Here is a 27,356-nt window from a genome sequence, read left to right as displayed (position 1 = left end):
TAGCTCAATTATCTAATTTTATCTCTTTGTCCGTTTTGTTGGGGGCACACTCAATACAACTCAAGGGCTGTTCCTAGGTCTATGTTCAGAAGTAACCCCTGGTGGGGCTTGGGGGAGACCATATGCCGTGCTGGGGATCGAACCAGGGTGGGCTGGATGGACGGCATGCACCACTAGGTTTAAATACTTTCACTCTTTTCTCCCCAAAACTGCTTTTAATATACAGCTTTGTACAAATAGTTATAAACGAAACAGCTTAGTCTAATTAAAGTTAAGAAACAGTTCAGCTGCACATTTGCTGATTTTAAGTCACACTGTTTCTTATATCAGCCTGAGCGTACTATAAGGCTGCATCTTATAATAAATGTCAAAGGAAACTGCCAACTTTCAGGGAGAAGTGTGAATTTTGTCAGTAATTATCTCTGCCGACCAAGTAAGATCAAGATGTTTGTTTACCTATTTGTCATCTCAAGTGACTTATTGGCATTGGCTGTATGCCACCATTTTAACTGAAATTCTAATCCTTACTTCTTACTGAATATGTCTTCAGGCAGTTTGAAGTATAATCTAGAACTGAAATTTAAAGCTGATCTGACATACATTAGTTAATGTAAATGTAATGAGATAAAGAACTGTCATGCTCAATGTTTTCTTTGTATCCTTATTAATATTCAAATACTCATGATAATCATCAAAAATATGTGAGCTACTAACAAAGCAGCAAGACTATATGAAAGACAACAGAATGAATCTATTAATCTAAATATCAAAAATTTCAATGAAGAGGTAAATTTCAAAAATCTTAAAAGAGCCAAAATGATAGTATAGAGGGTAGGATTCTTGCCTTGTTTGCAGCAGACCTGAGTCTAATCCCTGACACCCCATATGGTTCCCTAAGCCTGCCAGGAGTGAGCCCTAGCACAGATGGGTGTACCCCCTTCCAAAAAATATTTTTAAAGGGTATCATACACTGTTACTTTAGGAGAAAATTAATGAAACTGAAAGTAACTGGTTAGTCAAAAGGATACAAAGCAAACTGGATTATAACACTCTATAGTTCAATATCTTCCACAGTCCTTTGCAGTGTTTACTCAGAAGAATAATAAACCAGAGGATCAAGTCAACTTTTAAAAGGTGATTATTATAATGAAAGATGTTAGAAACTGATGCTATGGTAGAACCATGAAGATCCCAATCTTCATAACATGCATACCACAGTTAAAATAGAATGCAAATAGTAATATCAAGAGTAAGGCATAAATTTAGTATGTACATAAAGGACAATATTATGTTTGTTACGACACAAACCAGAAAACTTAAGGAAGATAGAAATTTGAAAGACTAAAGAAAAGGTTGGAGATTGGTCAAATGACCCAAAATAAGGTCATGAAATATTGTTGCATATATAAACTTATAGTAATATAATGTAGAAAATGTTAGGGAAAAAGAAAGTTACAAAAGAATGTTACATATCTGTTATATATCTGTACTGGGATTAAGCAGACTGTTGGAGACATAGTTCAGTGGTAAAGCACACACACTGCAGGTGTGAGGCCCTAAAATTGATCCCTGGCATCTAAATTTCTTTATTAATGAAGCTGCTGCTATAAAATTAAAATAATACATATTATGAAAGCATCAATTCACATCTATAAATAACAAGTTCAAGAGTAAAGGCTATGGGCTGAAGTGATAGTACAGTGGGTAGGGTGTTTGCCTTGCACGTGGCCGGCTTGGGTTCAATTCCCGGCATCCCATATGGTCTTCCAAGCACCTCCAGGAGTAATTCCTGAGTGCAGAGCCAGAAGTAACCCCTGAGCATTGCTGAGTGTGACCCAAAAAGCAAAAAAAAAGGTTAAGAACTCTATCACTGTTTATGTGGTGGGAAGTATTAGACTATATTCTAAGCAAATATTGATTTAAAAAATAGTAAAAGGCTCTGAAACATATGTATATGTGAGACAAGACAGTTGTGTCATTTATACTCTATAATGAAACTGAACCATTAACATCCTGTCCCCAATCCCCAGTTGGATTTTTAGAAGAAAAAGGCATACATTAAATACAGAATGTACTGAAAGTATTCTTTAGTAATCTACTCTTTTGAATATCACTTTAGAAAAAGAGATTTCATTCTGCCACTATTTATCACCCTACTGACCTCTGCTGGTCCAACAAGGGAGAAGACACTGAAGTTGTTTTTCTGTCTTTCTTGTTTGCAGATGATGATGACTTGGGACTTGATTTTCTCTTTGGAGATTTGCTAGACTTCCTTAGAGAAGGTGATGGAGACAATTTTGATCTGACCATTTCAGGTGAAACCTTTCAAAAGCATTCAGTAAAATAATCAGAAACTCCACCAATCATGGTTAATAGAAGGCAACAAAACATGTTCCCATTTTAAGAAAAAAGAATATTAAGTGCTCCAATAGTGATTTTAATACAAGTGCTCCATGTATTAAAATCAGTATGACTGCTGAATTCACTTTTAACCAATATACTTAACTCCCTAACACAAGACTAATCTATGTATCAGAAAACACGGTATTCTGGAAATAGACGGGGCTTATAAAAGACCTAATTAGAATACCATTTAATATTAGCTAATTAGGCAACAGAACCTTAGTTTTATACACAAGTTAAATAGCAAAGAAATTTGTAATTCTCTAATAGGGTAATATGAAGATTAAATAATTACCATGTATGAAGTGGCTGATATACACTAAGTTGTTCAATATAGGAATAATAATATAATTTAAGGTGTAACAAGCAACAACTAAGTATAGTTTGCTACAAATCATTAACATGCATTTCAATATATAGCATACCTCCTTTTTAATAATAATTTCTTCTCGCTTCTCCATATTTTCTTGTTCCAACTTCATTAATTCCCTCTGTATTTTCTGACGCTTCATTTCCAGTGACAATTCATGAACATAATCATAATTAATATCTCCATTGTCAGAATCTTAAAAAAAAGTTCATTGTCAGAAACTATATTATCTACATAAAAAGAATTTTAACAATTTTCAGCTATTGATTTCATAAATTTAATTGGAAGGTTCCTTGATTAGAATAGATTCTTTGATAGGTTTCTTTTTTTTTTTGCTTTTTTGGGTCACACCCAGCGATGCTCAGGGGTTACTCCTGGCTTTGCACTCAGGAATTACTCCTGGCGTGCCTGGGGGACCATATGGGATGCCGGGGATCGAACCCGGGTCGGCCGTGTGCAAGGCAAACGCCCTACCCGCTGTGCTATCACTCCGGCCCCTCTTTGATAGGTTTCTTAAGAAAAAGCCACAAAGTTGAAAGTTCCTGGGTTTTCTGATAGTATTACTGGATTGGCTAGAGATTGGAATTTTTGATTAGAACATGGGAATTTTAAAGGATACAGTTAAAAAACTCAGCTGTAAATTCTAAACATTAAAGATAACAAAGCTTTAATGTTTCATGCTGCTATGAAAAATTATCCCCTTAATTTTCTAAAAGATTCATTAGTTTAAAATAAAGGATATTAGTTATAAAATACTAGTCTTAGAGTTTAGTAGTATGATTAATTTGTACCTAAAACTAAAGGTAAAGGAAATTTTCTTTGTTCTTTTTGTTTTTCGGACCACATGGGTATGGCGCAGGGCTTACTTCTGGCTCGGTGCTCAGGGATCAGTCCTAGTGGTGCTTAGACATAAAAGGTGCAGGGACTCGAACCGAGGTTGGCCATGTAGCAGTTACGTGGCCTACCTGCTATATTATCTCTCTGGCCCAGTAAATAATTTTTCTCAATAATAAAAAATTTATATAAACTGAAGAGAATCAAAGTATATCATTAACCAACTTCAGTACTGTGTACATGAGTTTACCTCTAAAGAACTGGTAACATTTCAAGTGTTGTGTACAAACGTCTTAGCTCTCCTTTGTTATTTATACGAAGCCTAAAAGAAGGAATCTCATTTCTTACATAGAAGGGAGATCTGCCTTGACCACAAACTGCTGTGTCTAAGTAGTCCCATTTTATTGCTGAGCCATAACAACAAAGACACCATTGCTATATACAGTTTAAATACACTAAAGGGCCAACTGCCCATTCATGACTACAGGAACTGAGAGACTGGCACCAAGCTATATGACTGATACTCACCTTTATTGAAATATGACAATTTCTCAGTAAATATATATGATAATCACACATTTTAGTCAAAGTAATTACTACATACTTAAAGACATATAATTATAAAAAATAGCTGCAGACAAATGAATATAATTAAATTTTAGCTATCTCTAGTTAGTTTTGTACCTCACTGAGGTTTCTATATTTAAATGAATAATCAGGTTCAACTATCTGGTAATTACATAGCTAAATTAGTTAAAAATTTGGGACTTGAGAGATAGTACTGTGGATAAGGCCTTACATGCAGCTGATACGGGTTCAATTCCCAGCACCACACATGGTTCCCTGAGCACAACCAGGAGTGATCCCTGAGCACAGAGCCAGGAGTTAGCCCTAAGCACTACTCAAGTATAGCCTGAAATAAATCAAATAACAATGAAAAAAGTAATGATAAAATTTCATAATCAAAATCTTGGGCTGGAGCGATAGCACAGCAGTTGGGCTTTCGTCTTTCATGTAGCCAACCCATGTTCAATTCCTCCGCCCCTTTCGGAGAACCCGGCAAGCTACCGAGAGTATTGCGCCCGCACGGCAGAGCCTGGCAAGCTATCTGTGCGTATTGGACATGCCAAAAACAGTAACAGTAAGTCTCTCAATGAGAGATGTTACTGGTGACCGCTCGAATCAAAATCTAAGGGCAAAATAATCAAAACCTTAAATCATTGAGAGGCTATAAGGACAATATAGTAGGTAGGACTTTTGCCTAGACTGCAGCCGACCCAGGTTATACCCCTGGCATCTCCCTGAGCACTGCCAGGAATAATCCCTAAGAGTAGAGCCAGGAGTAACCTCTGAGGGGTATGGGGGCATGCCCCCAAACAAACAAATAAAAACTAATCATTTGAGAAAAATAACTAAAGGTATATCAACGTGCTACTCTATAATCTTAAAAATTTGCAATCCAGGGGCCAGAGTGATAACACAGTATGTGGGGTATTTGCCTTGCCTGTGGCTGACCTGGGTTCAATCCCTGGCACCCCGTATGGTCCCACAAGCATCATCAGGAGTAATTCCTGAGTGCAGAGCAAGGAGTGACCACTGAGCATCAGTGGTATGGTTCCAAAATAAAAGAAACAAAAAAACCTTGTGATTTGGAAAATAACCAACCCAGAACACATGTAAGAAATGAGAAATTAGGGTGCTGGAGTGATAGCACAGGGGGTAGGGCATTTGCCTTGCACACGGTCGACCCAGGTTCGATTCCCAGCATCCCATATAGTCCCCTGAGCACCGCCAGGAGTAACCCCTGTGCATCGCCAGGTGTGACCCAAAATGCAAAAAAAAAAGAAATGAGAAATTAGCTCTCAGTAACCGCAACTATCCAAATCAAGGCAGAAGCCTGAGTAGTTAAGAAATGTATGTCAGGACATTGGAGGAGAGTTTGGGGCACTTTGGTGGTAACAAAGTAACTGTGGACATCAATGCCACAAATGCTAGCAGTCAGCTGGAGTGGCAGTACAGTGAGTAGGGTGCTCACCTTTCATATGGTTAACCTGAGTCTGATTCCCAGCACCCCATATGGTTCTCTGAACCTGCCAGGAGTGATGCCTAAGCATAGAACCAGGAGTAAGCCCTGAGCACTGCATGTGGGCCAAAAACAACTTTTTAATACATACATAAAAAGAGCCCAAATGACCAAAATGCTATTTAATAAAGGGGGGAAATAGGAACATTTAAAAAAATTTAAAAAGCAATACAAATAGTTTCCTCATACTCTGTATTGCTACTATATCCTACTCTCTATTATATAAAACCAGCAAAGTAGAAACAAGTCAGTAAAATGACTACGAAACAAAAAGGAGACCACAACTGAAAGTGCTTTAAAGCTCCAAAAGTACACAGGCTGAATAATCAATTGTAAAAATAGGAATTTGTATAACTCACCATCTCTAGTTGTTTCCCATTCTACATTTTCTTCTTCACTTTCTGGAGTTCTCTCCTTAGTGATCTTTATGTCTTCCTTTTCTCTATGTCTCCCTCTTGAAGATTCTTTCTAAAAAGTACATACATATGCAAAGATTGCTGAACTTTTAAAAACTCTCTGAGTAATTTTTTGGTGGGGAGGAATGAAGGAGTGAGGAAACACCAGCCGAGCTCAGGGCTTACACCTGGCTATGCACTCAGGGATCACTTAGGGCAGGCCCAGGAGACCATATGGCATAAGGGGGGCCAGGGATGAAACCAGGTCAGCTGCATGCAAGGTACAGCTCTATCTGCTGTACTGTATTTGCTGTACTATATCTCTGGTCCCTGTATGAGCAATTTTTGTAATGTAGAATATTTCTAACTTCATCTCTCATAAAAAAAAAGAGCACTAAATAGAGGAAATGTCAATTTCTAGTTTACTACAACAATAAGTACACTATATACTAAAGGACAGTCATTGAGTAAAAGTAAAGAATTAACCTTAAAAATATATAACATAAATCTAATACTTAAGAACTCAACTATCCATGGCATACCAAGATTCTAGGTGAAAATCACAGAAGATGGTAAAAAAAAGGATAAAATACAAAAAAGAATTTGATTATATTGAAAATGACCCCAAAAGGGCTATACCATTCACAGTAGGCTCTCAATTATAATTGGTAATCTAAGTCTTGTTAGTCACTAACAGCATTTTTCCAACACACTTAAAAATAAGTACAAATTCATTTAATCCTTATGGAGCCAGGGACTTGGCTCACTGGTAGGCTCCTGTTGATTCTCAACACAGGGGCAATAAAAAAATAATTATGTAGAAAAATGCTTTTATAAGAAAAGAAATTATCCCCTATTTTGGTTAAACAAAAATAATAGCAAATACGTTTAGAAACTTTGTTCTTGTATTGAAGCTAAAATGTATTTCATGTTTAACAGTAGCCTATAGACAAAATAGGACAACAGTATTCAGCTTATAAACTTTTTTTGCAGGGAAGTCCCAGAAACTGCAACTTATAAGCTTAACTAAATATTTTATTAAACAAGATAAACATTGTAAACCACAGTAACGAAATTAACTAACTCATAGCATACATGACATACACTGTTACTTCACATCCTGGCATCTTTTATTTGCATTCTAAAACTTGACTATGAAAGATACTAACATACAAGAACAATTAATTGCTGAAATTTCTTTTTGGTTATTACCAGACATAAAATATGGCTACTTAAAACAGATTATTTCCTCTTTGAAGTGTTCTCTAAAGATATCTATTATATGACATAATTAGATAGGAAATCAGTTTGTGATACAATGGTTGCTGGTAAGATAACTGAAATTGACAAAAATCATTTAAAAGTTATCAAACAGACAAAAAAGAGAACTTGCCATTTATGTATCACAAAAGAAAGAAGAATGTATTCTTATACTTAAGAAACATTCAACAGAACACTAATGAAGAACTATTCTATATCCCACACAGCTTTGAAAGTTCTTACTGATTAAACCCACTAAGAAGCTAGTACGTACTAAATTAAAAATCAAGTTTTGTACCTTCAAATGAAAAAAAATAATAAACTGTGTGTTCCATGATGGCCACTCAGTACCTCTATTGCAAACTACAACACCCAAAAGGAGAGACAAAAGGGAATGCCCTGCCACACAGACAGGGTGGGGTGGTGGGGGATGGGGTGGGGGTGGTGGGAGGAATACTGGGAACATTAGTGGAGGAGAATGGGCACTGGTAGAGGGATGGGTAAACGATCACCATATGACTGAAATGCAAACATGAAAGTACATAAACTTGTAACTATAATTTACAGTGATTCACTAATAAAATTTTTTTAAATAAATAAATAAATAAGCTGTGTGTTCCAGCTGAAGTGCCATGCAGTATCCAACTACAATTTAGTTGAAAAATGTTAACAGCAGTAGTGCTGGTACTGAAAAAATAAATTATCTGCATATTTCTAACAGTACACTTTAGAATCAGAAATGTTAATCTCAATTTCACCAAGTTTATGTGAATATTTAATACTTATCCTAAATATGAACAATAAGAAAATTTTAGCTCTTATTTTTCAACATGACTCTGAATCTACCCTCGGAGAACACATAAAATTTCTATTAAAAATTACTAGATGCTTAGATGCTAAATACGGGCTTCAGTATGTTTTGTTATTTCAGGTCTGAAGATACATTTTCTGGGGTTGGAGAGATATTACAGTGAGTAGGGCATTTGCCTTCCACGTGGCCAATCTGAGTTTGATCTCTGGCATGCTATAAGGTCTCCTGAGCCAGGAGAGAACACTAAGGACAGAGCCAGGAGTAAACTCAAAGCCCCACCAGGTGTGCATGCCCCAAAATAAAGAAATAAAAGGGCTATTGCTTTAGGTGAGGGGGAAGAGAAGTGGGAAGGAAGGAGACACATTTCCTTTCTAATGTTTTCACACTATCCTGACTCGGATCTTATTATAGGAAGTTATTGTGATAACACTTAAGGTTATTTTTAAAATGTCACATTTTCTCATTTTCTCGATTTCAACACAAGTCATTCCTATATGTCATGTAGTTATTTCTTCCTTTCTCTTTTTATGTTTAAGTAAGGTCTGGTATTACTTGTCATGTATAACAAATAGACTGCCACCTTACCTTCCTGTATTTTAGAACAGAATGGCATGCCATCTAAATTTTCTTAAATGAAAACATACTACTTGTAAGTCCAGTCATTTGATTCCAGATTAGTCATCCTGGAACATGAACATCTTGATATATTTGCTAAAACATAACAATATTTAAATCAGTGCCCTTGTGATAAGATCTAGTATCAGGCGCAGGCAAGATAGAACAGTGAGTAAAGCTCATTTGTCTTGCAAGAGGCTAACCCAGGTTTAATCCCTAGAGCCGCATTTGGTTCCTGGAGTCCCACCAGGGGAGAGAGGAGTGGGGGGGTGGGGGGGAGGACAGAGGGAAGGGAGGGAGAGAAAGAGAGAAAGAGAGAATCATAGAATTCAGATTTTTTTGAATCTCTAAGCAAACTAAGAAACAGCACCAGTAAGGTTTGTAGAAATAACCTGTGATCAAACATACCATTATTTCTAAAACAAAACACGAATTCATTGGTGGGTAAAATCCACAGTAAGTTTGTAGTAAAGGTCAACTTTTGTTACCAAATAAATCTATGTCTAACTTTGGAAAATGTTTTTAGAAGCTTCTTACCTATCACAAATAAATATTAAAAATGTTCACTTTAAAATGCTTATGCTTTATTACTACTTCATCTTTGTATCTTAGGCATTATATACAAGGATAGTTTATATTCATTATGAATTGTAGCACAGCAGTTGGGCTTTCGCCTTTCACGCGGCCAACCCGTGTTCAATTCCTCCGCCCCTATCGGAGAGCCCGGCAAGCTACCGAGAGTATCGAGCCCGCACGGCAGAGCCTGGCAAGCTACCCGTGTGTATTAGATATGCCAAAAACAGTAACAATAAGTCTCTCAATGAGAGACGTTACTGGTGCCCGCTCGAACAAATTGATGAGCAACAGGATGACAGTGACAGTGACTTTTAAATAATGAGGGACATTTGCATAGTAAAATATTGCATAAAAAGAAGTTCTGAAGCAGAAACACCAAATTATAACAGCTTTTACAGACTACTATAAAAGTCTGTACCACTACTATAACAGCTCCCTTAGTAATTAGAATTAAATGTATATGTCTTTATGAAGAATAAAAAATATAAATTTTTAACAGCATGAAAAAGAATTTTTATTAAATATCTAATAGTTATGGAAGTCCTCCTTTTAAAAGAATTCCAGAAGAAAAAAAGTTCTCAATGTCTCTACAGATAGTTCTTCAAAGTAAAGTAGCAGACATTCACATCCATTTCAAACAATTCTAATTGTTAGAAAATTCTTTTTCACCTCTTCCTTAAACCTTTCCAGAGTATCTTTATTAAAACTATTTTTGACCTCTTCAATGACAACAATCTAATACTTTTCCACAAGATGTATCTGAATGTATTTGAACTATCTACTAAAGCTCTCCCTAGTGACACTTATACCAGTCCTAAGAGAACCTACATACCTTATACAGTGATTATTCATTAACATTGATGATTCATAAACATTCCACCACTGTCATCTTCTCCAGGCTTTAGTGAGATGTGATAATTAAATTAACCTCCTCTTGTGAGAGAACACATTAGTATATAGCTAATGCAGTACTGAAATGAGTTTCAAAATTTCAAGGTCAGGATATTTACTCACACTGAAATCACCACCATACTGGAAATACTAGCTAATGTAATAAAAATAAGAAGGAAGGAAGGAAGGAAGGAAGGAAGAAAGGAAGGAAGGAAGGAAGGAAGGAAGGAAGGAAGGAAGGAAGGAAGGAAGGAAGGAAGGAAGGAAGGAAGGAAGGAAGGAAGGAAGGAAGGAAGGAAGGAAGGGAAAAGAAAACAAAAGGTATGCAGAGAAGGAAAAACTGACCTTGTATATAAGATGCTTTATCTTTAGAAATTCTAAACGAATTAACAAGTCTAGGAAATAAGAAGTAACAGCAAGGTTTGGGGACAAAAGATTAACATACAAAAGCCAGTCACTTTCCTACAAGAGTGAAATTAGAGGGATGAGGAAATAGTTCAAGTAGTGAAGCATGTAAGTAGTATGTTCGTCACTACAGTGGTGTTAATGGCCCCAAAGTACCATGTAGAATGAACCTAGCCCACAGAACACCACCAGGATGGTCCAACAACAAAAGGTGTAAAACTGAGTGAGCAAACCAAAACAGAATAAAGCCCCCCCTTTATTTTTGCTTTTTGGGTCATATCCAGTAATGAGGTTGAGGTTACTCCTGGCTCTGCACTCAGAAATTACTCCTGGTGGTGCTCAGGGGGCCATATGGGATGCTGGGAATCAAATTGGGGTTGGCCGCGTGCAAAGCAAATGCCCTACCCGCTGTGCTATCGCTCCAGCCCCAATAAAGCCCTTTTTGGACAGGAAGATGTAGTATTGTTAAAAGCCAGTTCTTCCTAACTTCATTTATACATTAATATAACCTCAATCAAAATTTATTTTCTGGACACAGACAAATTGATTCTAAAAAGTAGGTGAAAAGGCAGGAAACTCAGAATATTAGAATAACAAACACAAAGACAAGGCCCAGAATGAGGCACAGTGGTAAAGCACATCCCTTGAATGTGTCATGGCTAAATTTGACCACTAGGTCCCTTAAGCATCACCAAGTATGACCCTAGTAGCCCCTCAGTACTGACCCCCTAGATTAAGTACCAAAATATTAGGAACACTATCACATCAAGCATCACCAAGAAAGGACCCTATTTTTTTAAATCATTACCCTACAGAAGATAATCCAGGGGCTGGAGTGATAGCACAGCGGGTAGGGCGTTTGCCTTGCATGCAGCTGACCCGGGTTTGATTCTCAGCATCCCATATGGTCCCCTGAGCACCACCAGGGGTAATTCCTGAGTGCAGAGCCAGGAGTGACCCCTATGCATTGCTGGGTGTGACCCAAAAAGCAAAAAAAAAAAAAAAAAAATTTAGATTTCCCTTTTTATCAAATGGCTATCAAACTATTTCAGCACCATTTTTAAAAAAAATGATCTTTCCATTTTAAACAAGAATCATCTTTGTTTTTTAAATCTTACATCAGTTGGTTGTATTTGCATGGGTCTATTTTTGTGCTCTCTATTCAATTTATCTGTGATACCACACAATGTATTGATCACATTAGCTTTATTTGTAGACATTGGCCTTGTGTAGTGCCAATTGTGCTAAAGCCTTTATAGATAAAGTACAAAAGAAACAATTTTGTGAGAGAAAAAATAAAATGAACTTCAGAGGATTGCAAATTAAGAGCAGAAAACACTGTTAGACAGTTTCTGCAATAGCCAAAATCTAGAATATTAATAGTCAAATTAGCAAAGATACAGAGTAATAGATTTTATTACATTGTGAAAATGCAATATAGTACAGTAACTTTGTGAGGCAGTTTCTTATAAAAACAAATGCACTCAGAAAGTACAACCTTAAAATCACATTCCTTGGTATTTGTTAAAAAACATATTATGCAAAAACTGCTCACAGTTTTCATAGCACCTTTACTCATAATTGCCCAAACTTGAAAGCAACCAAGATATCCACCCATATATAAACAAATAACAGAGTAACACTCAGCATTTTTATTTTATTTTTTAAAGAGCTACCAAGCAAAATAAGTAAAAAGGACAAACAGAAAAAAAAAAAATCTGAATTCACATGTGGGCTATTTAAAAAAATAAAAATAAAAAAAGCAGACAAAACCAAACCAAATATTGGATTCTGACTGCAAAAGTGTATTTACCAGAGGGGAGAGGAGTCAGAGTACAAGAGGTTTGCTGGACTGTGGTGGAAGAATATAGGTACTTTGGTGGTAGGTATAATTAATATACACACATCTGAAGAAGTCTGAAACCATATTTCTCAAATGTAGTGCTACAAACCAAATTACCTGAATTTTAAAATAAAGATATAAGCTATAAAGCCATAAGGTGAGTTTAAGCAGAATTTTAAGTGACTATTACTAAAAGAAAGAAGTAATCTAAAATGACTACATTATCTATGATTCTAATTATACATTCTGGAAAAGGCAAAATGTCAACATTAAAGAGACAGGTGGTTACCAAAAAATGGAGGGAAGAGGAAGGATAGAAAAGGCAAAGAGAATTTTTGGTTTGTTTAATGATTACATCCAGTAGTGCTCAGGGCTCACTCCTTGGGGTGGTCAGGGGACCACATGTGGTGTCAGGAGGGACTGAACTAGTGTTGGCCACTTGCAAGGTAAACACCTTAACCCTGTATTATGTCTTCAGCTCTCAAGAGAATTTTTAAGGCAGTAAAAGTATTCTGTTTGATGCATGTCATTATATTTCAACGATTCCATAGCAAACTACTAATGAAATTTAATTTAGCTCTGATAAATTAATTCCTACCCTAACTGGTGAGGACGACTCCTCTGTATTTCGTTTCTGGGAATCAGCATCCACATCTTGACGCTTGTTCTTCATTCTTTCTCTAAGATCTCCGGTAGGTCTTTCTGGTGACCTATGAGCCAAAGAACAAAAACAAAATGCCAAAAACCTGATTTATATAACATTTTGAGAATATAAAATACTCTCACACATCTCAATATAATTCTCTCATCACAGTTCCTAAAATTCAAAAACGACTTAGTTTAAATACTATTATACAAAAAACATGAGTTACATATAAATTTACAACTAATAAGAATCAATATGCCACTGTTATGTACTTATATGTTCACCGCAGCACTGTTTACAATAGCCGGAATCTGGAAAAAACCCGAGTGCCCTAGAACAGATGACTGGTTGAAGAAATTCTGGTACATCTATACAATGGAATACTATGCAGCTGTTAGAAAAAATGAGGTCATGACGTTTGCATATAAGTGGATCAACATGGAAAGTATCATGCTAAGTGAAATGAGTCAGAAAGAGAGAGACACTCTCCCCTCTGGGAGAAGGCATGGTGTCCGACATTTTGTGGGTCCTTTGAGCAGATATGAATTTTGTGGCGCGGAAAAAAATGTGCTTTGAACTTGAAACAGCCGCGGGATACCGGGGCAGTCTCAGCCGGGGCCAGAGCTCGGGCTCCGGCCGAGATTCCACCCGGGTGGCCATGCCTTGGCACAGCCGCGTGGATGTGGAACGAGCAGGAACCAGAGACAGCTTTAGGACTTGGGGTTCCAGCGAGCGCTTGCAACCATGTATGGAGACTGTGAACTAAGCGTTTGCTACATGCTGTTTCAGGAAGGGAAATGATTCATTTTCCAACTTAAATCTCCCTGAACTTAATTACTATAATACAGAAGTTGTAAACTGTGCGGCCGCTATTGCGGCCGCGCGACTTTTTATCTCCTCATTCTCATCACTGGAAAACTTATTATCAAATATTTCCTTGTCAATAGAGCTGTATTCTTGGGGGATAAATTCCAACAAAAATAGTGAGTCTGTGTTGAAACTCCAACAACAATAGTGAGTTTTGTGTTGAAATCTGGAATGTAATCAAGGTAAAGAGAAAAGGAAGTGAATTTATCAGTCACGCGAGGGGGGGGTTGGGGGGGTGAAGGGTGGGATGTATACTGGTTTTTTTTGTTTTTGTTTTGTTTTTGTTTTTATTGGTGGTGGAATATGGGCACTGGTGAAGGGACGGGTGTTTGAGCATTGTATAACTGAGACATAAGCCTGAGAACTTTGTAACTTTCCACATGGTGATTCAATAAAATAAATTTAAAAAAAAAAAAAAAGAAAGAGAGAGACAGACATAGAAAGATTGCACTCATCTGTGGAATACAGAATAACAGACTATAAGACTAATGCCCAAGAATAGTAGAAATAAGTACCAGGAGGTTGTCTCCATGGCTTGGAGGCTGGTCTCTCATTCTGGGTAACTCAGGGAAGGGACCACCAAGTAAAATGTGGTCGGAGGTCATGTGGGGGAAGGGTGATGCAGGCCGAATACAGACTAGAGATTGAACACAATGGCCACTCAACACCTTTATTGCAAACCACAACACCTAATCAGAGAGAGAGAACAAAAGGGAATACCCTGCCATAGTGGCAGGGTGGGGTGGGGGGAGACGGGACTGGGGAGGGGGGGAGGGATGTTGGGTTTACTGGTGGTGGAGAATGGGCACTGGTGAAGGGATGGGTTATCGAACTTTGTATGGGGGAAACATGAGCACAAAGATGTATGGATCTGTAACTGTACCCTCACGATGACTCTCTAATTAAAAATAAACTAATAAAAAAAAAAGAATCAATATGTCACTGTCATTGTCACTGTCATCCTGTTGCTTATCAATGTGCTCCAGCGGGCACCAGTAACGTCTCCAAGTGAGACTTGTTACTGTTTTTGGCATATTGAACACGCCACGGGTAGCATGACAGGCTCGCCGTGCAGGCGAGATACTCTCAGTAGCTTGCCAGGTTCTCGGAGGGGCAGAGAAATCGAACCCGGGTCGGCTGCGTGCAAGGCAAATGCCTTACCGCTGTGCTATCGCTCTAGCCCAATCAATATGTAATCATTAAAATTTTATGAGGTGGCATACTGATTAATAATAAACTAAACCTGGGTTGAGGAAAATACAGGTTATTTCTTTCCCACCTATCAGATCTTTATATTTAAAACTAATAAGAAATTAAAATAGCATTATACCGCATTGAAATATTAGCCTAGAAACAATAGTGTAATCTATGCATTTATGTAGTTTGATGTGACATCAAAACATGAGAAAATATAATTTCCTATAATTCTGGTAACTCTCAACTCTTAAAGCTAAATTTATTATAAAATAATTTTATGAAAACAATTTTAAAGCTATGGAGTTTAGATAATGAATGTGTCAATGTAGGACAATTAATTTTAAGCACACAGATAAATTTAAAATGAAATATATACAGCAAGTTACTGCTAATATTTGGTTTTGTAAAATTTATTCTTACCCTCCTCAACCCATAAAGGATGAAGATGACTCCTTCTCAATTCATAAAAATTAACTTAATTAATATTATTCCAAAATAGAAAGTTTTTAAAAAGCTATTTTTGACTACCAAAAAGGTTTTTTTAAATTATGTACTTTTTTCAAAAGATAATGAAGTACATAAATACTGACAACTATTTTAAGTAAAGTTGATCAACCAACTCAATTCCTTTAACATTTTTTACATGGTTGATGAGAAGTTTTAATCAAAGCTCACACTGTACACACAAAAATTCAAATTAATAAAAATACTAATGTTCTGCTGTAACACTGGTAGCACCACAAGCAATTTTATTATTTTTTTAATTTCATTTTTTTCTGACTCACCATGATATAGTTACAAAGCTTTCATGACTGAGTTTCAGTCATACAATGATCGAACATCCATTCCTCTACCAGTGTACATTTTCCACCACCAATGGCCCCAGTATCTCTCCCACCACCCCGACTCTATGGCAATTTCCTTCTCATTCTCTCTTCTTTGGAGTATTATGTTTTGCAATAGATACTGAAAGGCCATCATGTTTTATCCTTTATCTACTTTTAGCACACATCTCCCATCCTGAGAGATCCCTCCAATCATCATTGACTTAGTGATCCCTTATCTATCCCAACTGCCTTCTTCCCCAGCTTGTGAGGCAGGTTTCCTGGCTCTTGTCTCTACTATCCTTGGGTGTTAGTCTCATATTATGCTACTTTATTTCCACAAATGAGTAGTCATCCTGTGTCTGAGCATCTCTGACTCATTTCACTTGGCATCAAATTTCACTCCATGTCCACCCACTTCTAAGGAAATCTAATGACTCATTTTCCCTAGCAGCTGCATAGTATTCCATTGTGTAAATGACCATCATTTCTTTAACCAGTTGTCTGTTCTCAGGCACTTGGGTTATTTCCAGATTCTGGCTATTGTGGACAATGCTACCGTGAACATACAGGCGCAGATGTCATTTCTACTCTGCTTTTTTTGCATCCCCAGGATATATTCCCAAAAGTGGTACTGCTTGGTCATATGGAAGCTCAGTTTCTAGTTTTTTGAGGAATGTCCATATTGTTTTCCAGAAGGGCTGGACCATTCAGCATTATCACGAACAATGAAATAGAGTCCCATTCTCCCCACATCTCTACCAACACTGGTTGTTCTTATTCTCTTTGATGTGTGCCAGTCTCTGTGGTGTAAAATAGTATCTCATTGTTGTTTTGATTTGCATCTTCCTGATGACTAGTGATGTAGAGCAATTTTTCATGTGACTTTTGGCCATCTGTAATTCTTTCTTGAGGATGTTTCTGTTCATCTCTCCATTTTTTGATAGGGCTGGAGGTTTTTTTCCTGTACTACCAATGTCTTGTATATCCTGGATATTATTAACCCCTTATCTGATGGATATTGGGTAAATAATTTGTCCCATCCAGTGGACTCTTTATTTTTGGTCACTATTTCTTTTGTGGTGCAGGAGCTTCTTAGTTTAATATACTCCCATCTGTTCATGTTTGTTTCCACTTGCTTGGTCAGTGGTGTTTCAACTTAAGGATGCCTTTGGCTTCAATGTCATGGAGGGTTCTGCCTACATTTTTCTCCATGTACCTTATGGATTCAGGTCTGATATTAAGGCCTTTAATCCACTTTGATCTGACTTTTGTACCTGGCATTAGACAGAGGTCTGAGTTCACTGTTTTTTTAAGTAGCTGTCTAGTTTTCCTAGCACCATTTGTTGAAGAGGCTTTTCCTGTTCCACTTCACATTTCTTGCTCCTTTATCAAAGATTAAATGATCATATATTTGAGAGTCTGTGACAGAATATTCAACTCTGTTCCATTGGTCTGCGGGTCTGTTCCTATTCCAATATCATGCTGTTTAACTGCTATTCCTTTGTAGGACAGTTTGAAGTTGGGGAAGGTGAGAGGCCACCCATCTGCCAGCCATCCATTTCCCAAGGATTGCTTTAGCTATTAGTGGGGGGTAATTGTTCCATATGAACTTCAAGAGTGTTTTGCTATTTCTTTTAAGAATGTCATGGCTATTCTTATAGGGACCACACTGAATCTGTATAATGTTTTGGGGAGTAATGCCATTTTGACAATGTTAATCCTCCTGATCCATGAGCAGGGGATGTGTCTCCATTTCCTAGTGTCCTCTTTTATTTCTTGAAGTAGTGTTTTGTAATTTTCTTTGTATAGGTCCTTTACCTCTCTAGTTAAGCTGATTCCGAGGCACTTGATTTTCTGAGGCACTACTGTGCACAGGATTTTTTTTTTTTAATATCTCTTTCTTCTCTTTCATTATTTATATATAGGAAAGCCATAGATTTTTGGGTGTTGATTTTGTAGCCTACTACTTTACTATACAATCTACTGTTTCTAGGAGCCTTTTTGTAGAGTATTTAGGAGTTTCTATTTTTTTTTTTTTAATCTTTTTGGGTCACACCTGGCAATGCTCAGGGGTTACTCCTAGCTCGGCACTCAGGAAGTACTCCTGGTGGTGCTGGTGGTGGGACCACATGGAATGCAGGGGATTGAACCCAGGTTGGCCGTGTACAAGGCAAATGCCCTACCCGCTGTACTATCACTCTGCCGAGGGGTTTCTTAGTATCATGTCATCCACAAATAGTGATAGCGCGACCTCTTACTTTCCTATCTGGATGCCCTCAATATTTTTCTTGCCTAATTGCTATGGCAAAAACTTCCAGTACTATACTGAATAGAAGTGGTGAGAGTGGGCAACCTTGTCTTGTCCCTGATCTTAGAGGGAAGGCTTTTATTTTCTCCCCATTGAGAAAAATATTTGCTGTGTGCTTGTGGTGGATGGCTTTGACTATACTGAACAAAGCTCCTTCAATTTCCATTTTGTTGAGAGTTTTTAACACTAACATGCATGTGTTGGATCTTCACAAGCAATTTTAGGACTAAGCAAATAATCTGCTTACCAATTAAGTTAAAACTGTTTCTGTGATCATATAACTCACATCCTTAAGCACCATAATAAAATTACGTTAATAAAAGAAAAATGAAATTTTTTTTATTAGGAGAGGTTAGCCTGCTTTTTATTAAAGACAAAATTGATATTCTAAAAAGGTACGTTTTTTTCGACACATATTCATTTACATTAGTAAGTTGTGATATTTAGCAAATTAATTTTCATCTACAGAGCTTACATTATTGTGCTTTGTTATTAAAATAGAAATTTTTACAATCTTGAGCTAAAACTGTATCTTATCTAAATTTTTGTTTTGTTTTGTTTTGTTTTTTTTTGCTTTTTGGGTCACACCTGGCGATGCACAGGGGTCACTCCTGGCTCATGCACTCAGGAATCACCCCTGACGGTGCTCCATATGACGGGGACCATATGGGATCCTGGGATTCGAACCCGGGTTGGCCGCGTGCAAGGCAAATGCCCTACCGGCTGTGCTATCGCTCCAGCCCCCAGTATCTTATCTAAATTTTAATATTGAGGGTTAAAAATAATTTCTTACCAAGAAAAAAAAAACTCATGAAATTCTGCTGCCTGAAGTAACAATTTACTATGTATCTAGTAAAATACATTTATTTATCAAATCAAGTAAACATTTAAAGTTAATCTTAAAGTAAATTAAGTTATTAATTTTGGTATGTTGATCTTACCCTCCCACTAAGAGGCATCCACCACAGACTATATGGTTGCATTTGATTCTTATACTAATTAAAAAACCCACCTCCCTATGGTACATGAAAATTTCAAATCCCATACCTTCTATAATTGCTGCTATAACCTTTACCACGTGGTGAAGGGCCATGTACGAATCTACATGTATTTCCATAGAGACAGTTGCCAGTCTTCAGCCAGTTACGACACTGTGTCTAAGAGAGAGATGTTACTATGTCAATGTCAATTTTATATTTATTTATGGAAAAAAATACATTATTGAGACAAAATTAAAACAAATTACAGCCCCCTCCCCCATTCCAGTTATCCTGAGATACAAAACTTCCTAAAAAATATAAACATCAAAGTAAAGGAGGAAAAAGAAATCGCTCTACTCATTTCCATGAAACACATTTGAAAAAATTTACGAACCAACATTCTTGAAAGAGCCTGTTTACCTTTGCAAGTCAGTTTCAAGACAGGATTGTATTACTGTGACTGTGTGTGACTATATTATGACAACTTACCTCTGCTGTACTGCCAGTGCTTGGTCCAAGCCTCTCAAATACACTGGGTCTTCGGGATGTACTATCAGATATGGTCTTGGTATTTTCCACTGTGACCTTTCTTCTAATTTTTGACATTTTGTACTACCCTAACCAGAAGAGAGAATCAAAACTGTAAAATTCCTCATTTTTAAGTAACTGAGTTAACAGCTTGCAAGGAGCTAAAATTATAGGTACACTGCAAAAGTATAATGGTTTTCCTTGGGAAGAGAAGTATAAGAAGTCAGAGGTAAACAAAAGGTATCTTCTAAGACATGCATTACTTGTGAACTTACAACAACTTTGAAATCTGTTAACTAGAATTTTACCTTTTGTACGGAGTAAAAAAATATTTTAATCACAATAGTTTTCACAATATTTACAAAACTCAAATAACACATTATAAAGTATTTCATTCCTAAATTCCTTGTAAAAGTCATTCCACTCCGCCTAGATGTGACCCCGAGCGGCTGCACATGAATGGCTCCTCCGTTCCTGAACACCCATGATCCTGGAGGCCAACTAACTACTTTCGGAACTCATCGGCTTCTTGCAGAAATGCCTCTAGACTGTGAACTAAGCTATGGCTCCATGCCACCCCAAGAGGGGAAGGATTTTTCTCTCTCGGCCTTTCCTTTCCCTTGTGGTGTGGCAACCACCATCTTATAAGGCCCACTAAACAGAGGTACGAGCTTGTATGACTTCTGGCAGAAATTTCTCTAGACTTAATTACTAAAATACTAGAAATCCAAAACCTCATATGCTCTTCATTCTCAGTAATGGAAAACAAATTATCAAATGATGCCTTTTCGGCAGGTCTAATTGTTAAGGGAAAATTCCAAATAATAATATTGAGTTTTCGGTTGAAATATTGAATGTAATCAAAGTAAAGAGAAAGTAAAGTGAAAATCATCAGCCACTGGTGGGGGGAGTTGGGGTGGGATGGGAGGTATACTGGGGTTCTTGGTGGTGGAACATGTACACTGGTGAAGGGATGGGTGTTTCATCATTGTATGACTGAGACTTAAGCCTGAAAGCTTTGTAACTTTTCACATGGTGTTTCAATTAAAAAAATTTGTTTAAAGATTTAAAAAAATAAAAATTTTTTAAAACTTGTTCCAAAATTTAATAGTTACATTTTAAGAAAGAGTTGTGCTAGAACTTTCTATCAATTGGCTATCTGTAAAAGTTAAAAGAAAAAAATAGGGAAAATAAAATCAGGCATTTTATTGATAACAGAAATCATGCTTTATGTAGTTTTAAGTGCAATATTATAGTTATGCTCTAAGAACCAGTTTAGGAGAAAAAATAATCATTTTAAGTATTTTTCTCTTACAAACACCAAAGAGCAATTTTAAAAGAGTATTTTCCAATAGCAGAGTACTTGCCTTGTACTTGGCTTACCTAGGCTCAATCCCTCGCACCTCATGTGGTCCCCTAAGCCCACCAAGAGATATCCTTTGGCCGAGGGTCAGTAGTAAGTCCTGAGTACAACTAGGTGTGCCCCAAACAAACAAACAAAAAACTAACTAATGTTGATAAAAATTAGTTTCTTCAAATGACTTGAAGGTAACAGAACTGAAAAGTTTGTTGAGAGAACTTAGCAAGGCGATTGGGAGATGAGAGGGACAAGAAGGGGAAAAGGAGGGGCATTTTGGAGGAAGTGTACACCTTGGTAGTGGGTATGGTGTTGAAATGAAGTATGCAAGATACTACCATTAACAATATTGTAAATTACCTTGATAAAGATAATAAATAAATAAAAATGGGCTTCTTTCAAAATATACTGTAGAACTAGATAAAGTCAAAAAGTCAAAGGTCAAGTAATGAACAAGCTATCCTACCTTTATTATAACTAAACAAATTATTTTAAAAAATCACAAAAACACGACCCTCTGCACCTGAAGACTTTGATTCCAGAGACCTAACACATTGGGGCATCCAGCGCAGCTTCTAATAGCAATGCACTGGGACTGTGAACAGGGCTACAACTCTGTACTGCCCGGGGGTGGATCTTCCCTCCCCACCCTGTCTTCCTGCACAGAAAATGGTGGTGGCGGCAGCATCCACATGGCAGGAACCATCTTCTAAGACTCCTAACCCAGAGGTATTTGATTTTTACACTTGGGGCTCCTAGGGAATCATGGGAAGTGGGTGTAACCAGCACGCCCTCGGCCCAGATAAATTCGGAGCTGCTGAGAGTGAAATGGACCCTCTGCGCCTAAAGACTTTGATTCCAGAGACTTCTTACAGCAATGCACTGGGACTGTGAGGTGGGCTATGCAATTTCTGGCAGAATTTTCCCTGGACTTTATACAGAAATCCAAAACCGCGCGGATGCTGCCGCGTCCGCGCGACTTAACATCTATAATTGTCAGCAATGTGAAACAGTTCCTTTTGAACAGGTCTGACTTGGGGCGGGGGGGAACTCCAAATAATAACAGTGAGTTTTTGTTGAAATATTGAAGGTTATTAATGTAGCAGCCACCTCTCTGGACTGTGAACTAAGCAAAAGCCCCACGCCGGCCGAGAAGAGGAAATATCCCTCTTTCCAGGTTGTTTCCCATTTTCAGGGAGAAATGCGGCGTGGCGTCCACCATACTATGATGCGCGGGAAGGGGGATGAGGGGGAAAAAAAAAGAGTTATGTACTTGGAGCAGTGGGGCTACATATCTCTTCATTCTCAGCAATGGAAAACTAATTATCAAATGCTTCCTTGGTAGTAGGGCTATCTTTCTTGGGTGGAAACTCCAACAACAATAGTGAGTTTTGTGTTGAAATATGAAAGTAATCAAGGTTAAGAGAAAATGAAGTGAAATTCATCAGTTATACAGTCAGGGGGGCGGGGGGTATACTGGGGTTTTTGGTGGTGGAATATGGTGAAGGGATGGGTGTTTGAATATTGTATAACTGAGACATAAACCTGAGAACTTTGTAACTTTCAAAAAAAAATTACAAAAGCAAAGCACTGCAACTAAAACCATAAAAGAAACAAAACCATACAATAAAATCAGGTGATTCAACTGAAAAAAAAACAATTCAGGCAACAGTATGATTTGCATTAGAAATCAGTATTAAATTCTAAACTAGAGACTAGAATGATCTAAAGAATACACAATCATTGTAAGCAGATAAAAAGTGGGAAGTAGATAGGAAATGCCTAGGAGAACTAATTCATACCACCATTTATCTGATGATCACTGTCATCCTGTTGCTCATCGATTTGTTCAAGCGGGCACCAGTAACGTCTCTCATTGTGAGACTTATTATTACTGTTTTGGGCATATCCAATACGCCACGAGTAGCTTGCCAGGCTCTGCCTTGCGGGCACAATACTCTCAGTAGCTTGCCGGGCTCTCCGAGAGGGGCAGAGGAATTGAACACGGATCAGCCACGTGAAAGGCGAATGCCCTACTGCTGTTCTACCACTCCAGCCCCCATTCTAAAAATTAATTTTTTATTAATATCTTCAAGTTACAAAAATGAATAATTGCAGCTGAAGAAATTGAAGTTTCACTTAGCATAATTAGCATAGAATTAGTCTATATAGAGTTCACAGACACGCTTTAATATGTTTTCAAAATAAAGGCAAATCACTAGAAAGGAAGGTAAATCGTGATAATATTTGTTGGATATCATTGATTTGTCCTTTCTCCCTTGTCACAGAGTTTGGGTTTATCTAGTAATAATCTCTAAACAATTCTAGGCTACATTGGTATGTCCTGCTCCCCTTGCCACTAGGAGCTTAGGTATATTCAGTCATGCCCATCAATGTGCTCCCGAGTCACTTCCATTCCTTTGTTTATCTGTAACCACTTCTACCTGTTTATCTGCTCTTCCTCTAATCAAACTCTGTTAATTTGTAATGTCAGACCTTGCTAGGACAATGAACTTGTATTGTAAGTTAATATTGTCTTTCTCCTCTCTTATGTCTTTTGAATAGTTTACTTTAAAACAATATCCTTTTTGTATGGACAAAGAAAAACATTTATTAATATGCTTTGGTAACATGGGATTTAATTTAAGCTTTGGTAACATGGGATTTGACTTAAGCCTCAGCTGCCCTTACTTCCTAGCACCCCCAAAAGCAAGGTCCCGATGAGGGATGGGACGGACCCAGGGCAAGCGGTGAGTTATGTGCTACCCTGGCATCGAGATGGGCCTGGCCAAAGCGCCTAATGCTTAACTGTATGTTAAGAGCTTGGTCATGGGCATGTCATGTCATGATCCAAAAGCAATGACGAGACTAGGACCCTGCTAGGGCTAGGAAAGACTAATCTGGCCTGAGCACTGTAATATGAGATCCAGGTGACCCCGAGAGCTATTCTATAAGCTTAATGCATCTCTTGCTATGTCCATACAAAATTATTTATAATATGAATACTTATATGTTAGTTGGACAAAGAGAAGAAAAACACACCCATGGGATTCAGCTCTTGGGCGGATGTCCTGCTGAAAGAGATTCTGTCCTAGTGAAAGCATCCCCTAAGGGATAGAACTTTACCCCCTATTGATTATAACCACACCTATGCATAAGCCCTGCCTCCAGATGGGGTGGGGGATAAAAGGTGGCAGTATGAGGGGGTTGGGGAAGAAGCAGAGAGGGAGACTGGAGTGTTGGAATAAACTGCAATTGAGACCAACCAGCTTGCCTCCGTTCCTTCCTTCGCCTGCCTCGTCATCGCCATCAACCTCCCCAGGGTGAGAGAAGCGGATGGAGACTACTAAACACGGGTGGCGGGAGAATCAGTGCCGTTGCCCTGTGCCCTGTGCCTGGCTCAGTGCGGTGAGGTGCTCCTCGCCCCTTCCTTTTTCTTTTTTGTGTTTTTACACAAATATTAAATCTTAAAAAAATACATAAGCTTATGGGGGGTTAATTAGGTATTACTTTCAAATCACTGGGTGGTGAGGGAGAGGATGATGAGGTCACACCCAGCAGTGCTGAGTACTACTCCCAGCAGTTTTAGGGGGACCACGTACTGATAGGTACAGAACCCAGGTCTCCCAAAACATGTGCTCAGCCCATTGTGCTTTCCATCCCTCAAGCCACATTTTTTAAGAAGGACCAAGGAATAAGAACATCTGACAAAGGAACAAAGACAACAAAATATGGGGGAGACATGAAATGGCATGCGGTTGTTTACACAGCAAAGCTGATATTACAAGATAAACTTTAATTTTTCTGGGGTTTATTCTCAGCCAAAACATAAGTTTACAGTGGTAAAATTTTTCAATTTTTCTTTCATTTTTTTAGGCCACACCCAGGGATGCTCGAGGTTTTCCCCCGGCTCTTCGGATCAGGGATCACTAGTACTTAAAAGGACAATATGTGGTACAAGGAACCAAAGTCAGGTCAGCTGCATGCAAGGCAAGCATCTTTACATTCTATCTCTCAGGCCCAGTTAAAATTTATGGATACTTGCTACTGAAAACAAAGAACTAAAGAGGTATATGAGGCTGAAAAAATTCTCTTAGAACTCAGAAACAAACACACCACTCCACCATAACTGTCTCAAGAAGACTAAGCAAAATCTTCCACTAATGAAAACATTTTGTTCAGCAGCCAAAATAAATTAATTACTCCCAATATATCCCACTCCCAACACATCTGCCTTAAAAAAAATTAATAAGTGTTTTCTACAGTTAAAGCAATAAGCCATTATAATACTTAAAATCGCGAGCAGTCATTATTATCATCTCTTTTCAATGTTTTTCTGAGGGTTCCAAATACTGGCTCTCTTATTGGTCTGAAATCTGTTGCTTGGATGAGCACTTACTTCTCTCCTTATCTGTTAACCCTACTGTGAGAAAACATGGCATTTCAGCCTCTCTTCAATCTTCTATCTAGTGCTAGCATAAACTAGGACAATAGAGGTCAGGGTGCTTGCCTTGCACATGAGCAGCCTGTATTCAGCACCCCATATAGTCCTTGAGTCCAGCCAGGAGTGATTCCTAACCACAGTGAAGTATGACCCAAAGAATCTTCCTACTTGTGGTAGAATAGTAATAAAGAGGAATTCTGATCATCTAGGAAATTTTATCAGTACTCAAAAAGTTATCTAAGTATAACGACAAAAACATTCATGATTTTAGATATAATAGTTTGTTTACGTTTGCAAAAACTATACTTTCAATCCTAGTAATCTAAATATATAAAATTTATTATGCTCCCTCAAAAAAGCATATAATCATATTAATTTAAAATTACTCTCACAAAAAAAAAAAAAACCTACTCTTACTAATGTTTTGTGACCTGATTCAAAATTTCAATCTAAAACATCTGTCCCGGGACCAGAGCGATAGCACAGCGGGTAGGGCGTTTGCCTTGCACACGGCCGACACGGGTTCGATCCCCGGCATCCCATATGGTCCCCCAAGCACTGCCAGGAGCAATTCCTGAGTGCAAAGCCAGGAGTAACCCCTGAGCATTGCTGGGTGTGACCCAAAAAGCAAAAAAGTAAAAAATAAAAAAAAATAAAACATCTGTTCCACAAAGGACAATAAATAACATCAGAATGTGATTAAGGGGGCATTTTAAGATATGTGAAAAGTTAAAATAACAAAATGTTAGATACATAAATATAAATTCTTCCCTATATTGGAGTTTGGCTGTTTTCTTGCAGTTTTGTTTTAAAATACTCTCTAGTTTTAAGAATACCCACTTACAGCACTGTTTCCCACACTCCAGGATTATGAAAGCCAGAGCGACACTATTAACAGTCCATTGAGTTATTTCCCCATTTCTCCTATCTACTTGCAGAATAAATGTCTTTACTACCTCTTTAAAATAAGAGAGGCTGGAGCAATAGCACAGTGGGTAGGACGTTTGCCTTGCACGAGGCCGATCTGGATTCTCAAGGCCGATCTGGATTCTATTTCCAGCATCCCACATGGTCCCCTGAGCACCATTAGGAGTAATTCCTGATGCATGAGTCAGGAATAACCCCTGTGCATCGCTAGGTGTGACCCAAAAAGCAAAATAAATAAATAAAAATAAAATAAAACAGAAAAAGAGGACACACAAAGATTGATTTTATTGAAACACAAAAGTTCTTAATAAATGAGAACTATCCCTCCCTGTAGCATAAATAAATAGTTCCATGTACTCTTAGTTCATACACTTTAATGCACTGAAACTCTGAAAAAGGGTTACACAAAAAATTTTCAAACAAAAGGTTATTTGGTGCATAGCGAGCCAACCTGTGAGCATTTTTGAAAAAACTTTCTAAACAAACCTTGCAGACTGCTAGTATATAGCAGACCTAAATATTCCAAATTAATTGAGAGAACTGAGTGAACCATATAGAAATCAGCAAAACTGTACTTTTGCATTGTGCAGGGGGGAAAAAATGTAAAAGAGGAGGCACTAAAAATAACCTCCCACCCATAAACCAAGTGCAACATATCAAACTTCAAAAAAGAGATGAAACCACACTTTGAAAGTCAACAAGTTAGTTTCAACTGCTACTAAATATCCAATGAAATAAACAAGTTCCATCCTTTCGAACTGCATAAAGTGGTTTTGGGAGGATGGAAGA

General features: G+C 37.7%; 1 protein-coding gene across 4 annotated transcripts in view; it reads right to left on the bottom strand.

The window, feature by feature from the left end:
* The window catches only part of ZC3H13 (zinc finger CCCH-type containing 13), an 85,162-nt gene that overhangs the window by 55,985 nt on the left and 1,821 nt on the right, over nucleotides 1–27,356 (bottom strand). For all 4 annotated transcript variants that reach the window (XM_055124770.1, XM_055124774.1, XM_055124782.1 and 1 more), the window contains exons 2-7: nucleotides 19,801–19,928; nucleotides 19,379–19,488; nucleotides 13,085–13,196; nucleotides 6,050–6,158; nucleotides 2,829–2,968; nucleotides 2,162–2,322 (exon numbers count right to left, since the gene is read on the bottom strand). In XM_055124770.1, the coding sequence (XP_054980745.1) occupies nucleotides 2,162–2,322; nucleotides 2,829–2,968; nucleotides 6,050–6,158; nucleotides 13,085–13,196; nucleotides 19,379–19,488; nucleotides 19,801–19,917 (749 nt within the window). In that variant the 5' untranslated portion in view covers nucleotides 19,918–19,928. The remainder of the gene's footprint in view (nucleotides 1–2,161; nucleotides 2,323–2,828; nucleotides 2,969–6,049; nucleotides 6,159–13,084; nucleotides 13,197–19,378; nucleotides 19,489–19,800; nucleotides 19,929–27,356) is intronic.

The sequence above is a fragment of the Sorex araneus genome, chromosome 1, assembly GCF_027595985.1.
Source record: "Sorex araneus isolate mSorAra2 chromosome 1, mSorAra2.pri, whole genome shotgun sequence".
Classification (NCBI taxonomy): domain Eukaryota; kingdom Metazoa; phylum Chordata; class Mammalia; order Eulipotyphla; family Soricidae; genus Sorex; species Sorex araneus.
Note: the sequence above shows the minus strand (reverse complement) of the source record. Positions and strands in the feature narration are given on the sequence as shown.